At 39.9% G+C, this 2,130-nt stretch overlaps 1 protein-coding gene across 1 annotated transcript in view; it reads right to left on the bottom strand.

Moving 5' to 3' along the window:
- NDUFV2 (NADH:ubiquinone oxidoreductase core subunit V2) overlaps positions 1-243 on the bottom strand; it is a 12,644-nt gene extending 12,401 nt beyond the window's left edge. The window contains exon 1 of the mRNA XM_018075239.1: positions 139-243. Within this exon, the coding sequence (XP_017930728.1) occupies positions 139-243 (105 nt within the window). The remainder of the gene's footprint in view (positions 1-138) is intronic.
- Between the last annotated feature and the right edge of the window lie 1,887 nt (positions 244-2,130).

The following is a 2,130-nucleotide window of genomic DNA, read 5'->3' as shown; positions in this document are numbered from 1 at the left end:
GATCAGGCAAAACGGGAATAAACATTTGATCGTGGTTTTGGCCTCAGATGAACATTCAGAGAATGGCTCAGGGGTGACCTTACTGCTCTCTGCAACTTCCTGAAAGGTTGTAGGCAGGTGGGGCTCGGTTTCTTTTACCAGGCAGCAAGCAACAGGATGAGAGAACAGAGCCTCAAACTGTGACGGGGGGGGTTTAGGTTGCACATTAGGAGGAATTTCTTCACGGAAAGGGCGATTAGGCATTGCAACAAGCTGTCCAAGGGGGTGATGGAGTCACTGTCCCTGGAAGTGTTTAAGGAAAGACTGGATGTGGCACTTAGTGCCATGGTCTAGTCGGCAGAGTGGTGTTTGGTCATAGGTTGGACTCGATGATCAGAGGTCTTTTCCAGCACAGTGGGATTCTCATGTGTGTAATTCAAGTAATGCTGGAACTGGAGCAAATGTAAGTAACAGGCTCTTCCTTGGATGCCATATGTTAGGAACATCATTTGCAAGTCCATCCTTGTTCAGACCCCTTACTGTTCAGGTTTTGTGATGAGTGCAAATGTACCCTTTTCACTGCGAAATAAATTCACATTTTTCAAATAACAGCTAAGGAGGAAGTATTTTATATCGATGAGTACTCAGCATTGCAGATTGGCAAATCATCACCTGATGTTCCAACATCTCTTACCATATTCTACTTCTCTCTGAGAAGGAATCTCCCCTGCACTCCCCATCCTCTCATCTACTCTGGCTCTCAGGGGTGCAGCCTTATTAATTTCATGCAGTGTACAGTGAAAATCTATCCATATTTATTTTACTTCTACAAAAACTGAGGATTTGCTAGCTGACACTATGAGTACATGGTAGAACAAAACTTCATCTTTCCTTACAATGTTTTCCTTCACCCACAATGTTAACTTATTTTTTCATCTGCTTACTTGTTTTGAAAGACCCTTTTTTTCCTTTGTATAAACATTCAAGAAGGCACGACTAACTAAACTAGTGTAAACAGAATTTTATTTAAAAGATTTCATCGTTACATGATGGATTTGTACTGATAAAATGTTCTATCAGGGCACTCGTTGGGACAAAAGGCCAGGTTGGACAGAGCCACAGTGCCCATGCCTATGTAGTTACACCTGGAAGGCTCCTGTAAAGAAACCTGTGCATATGGTGAGACAAGTGCCATGGTGCATCACAACAGATAGCTCTGAACAAAGCCCAAAACAATAAGCAGTGCACATATAAGAACGTTTTAGGATACTTATTACTCTTTCAGATAATTGCATATATACATACAGGTGTGTGTATATATGTGCATGTATTATTTGGCAGTTGTTACTCTGATTAATGTCCTTTTAACAGAATACTTTTCATTTGCACAGGTCAGGCAGGATGTGGTACTAGTTCTGGTTAGATTACTGCCCTCTACATTTGAGCTCGCTGTAATCAGTGGTTGTCTTCCTGTTCCTTATTCTTCATTTCCTCAATGCTGAGAGACACTATCAGCATTCGTAAATCTAAGTGCTGCTACCGGTATCTGATATTTTTATTGATTTGTTTTGACTAAGTGTTTACCTGGTTATAAACCTAATTCCTCTACTTGTGTGCTTCCTTGAGATGAATTCTTAAAACACTTTACAGGCTGCCCAAAGCAGAGCAAGTATAATGGTGCAGCAACGTTCAAGCACAGATTAGATTCCGTTGCTAAGCTAAATTTTTGTATCCTGATGAGAATCTGCCCTAGGCATACAGTCTAAGAATAGCAGAGGCCATGTATGATTAGATTCAGGGACTGTTCCTGCGCAGATAAATTAATAAACATTCATTTTTATACTATGAAATAGATAATCACAGTAATTTATTAATTATATGTTAGCCCAATATGTGTTTTTCAGTTGCACTTCATAGATGTGTTACTAGACGAGCAAAAAAAACCCATTTGGAATCATTTTGTAATTTAAAATCAGTCTATTTTGTAATTTAAAATCAGATGACAATACTAAAAAAAGGCAGTGTGGCCTTGGATGGTAGTTCAGTATCTGCAGTGATCTGAAGGGTGGCCCATTACTTTTTTGCATTCTGCATACTATATGCACTGAAGTGCCAAAGTCCTGCGCCCAGATGATTTCAGACAATTCCTTT

The sequence above is a fragment of the Manacus vitellinus genome, unplaced genomic scaffold, assembly GCF_001715985.3.
Source record: "Manacus vitellinus isolate BGI_N305 unplaced genomic scaffold, ASM171598v3 scaffold_1_pilon, whole genome shotgun sequence".
Taxonomy (NCBI): domain Eukaryota; kingdom Metazoa; phylum Chordata; class Aves; order Passeriformes; family Pipridae; genus Manacus; species Manacus vitellinus.
The sequence above is the reverse complement of the archived record's forward strand: the minus strand, read 5'-3'. Positions and strand labels throughout refer to the sequence as shown.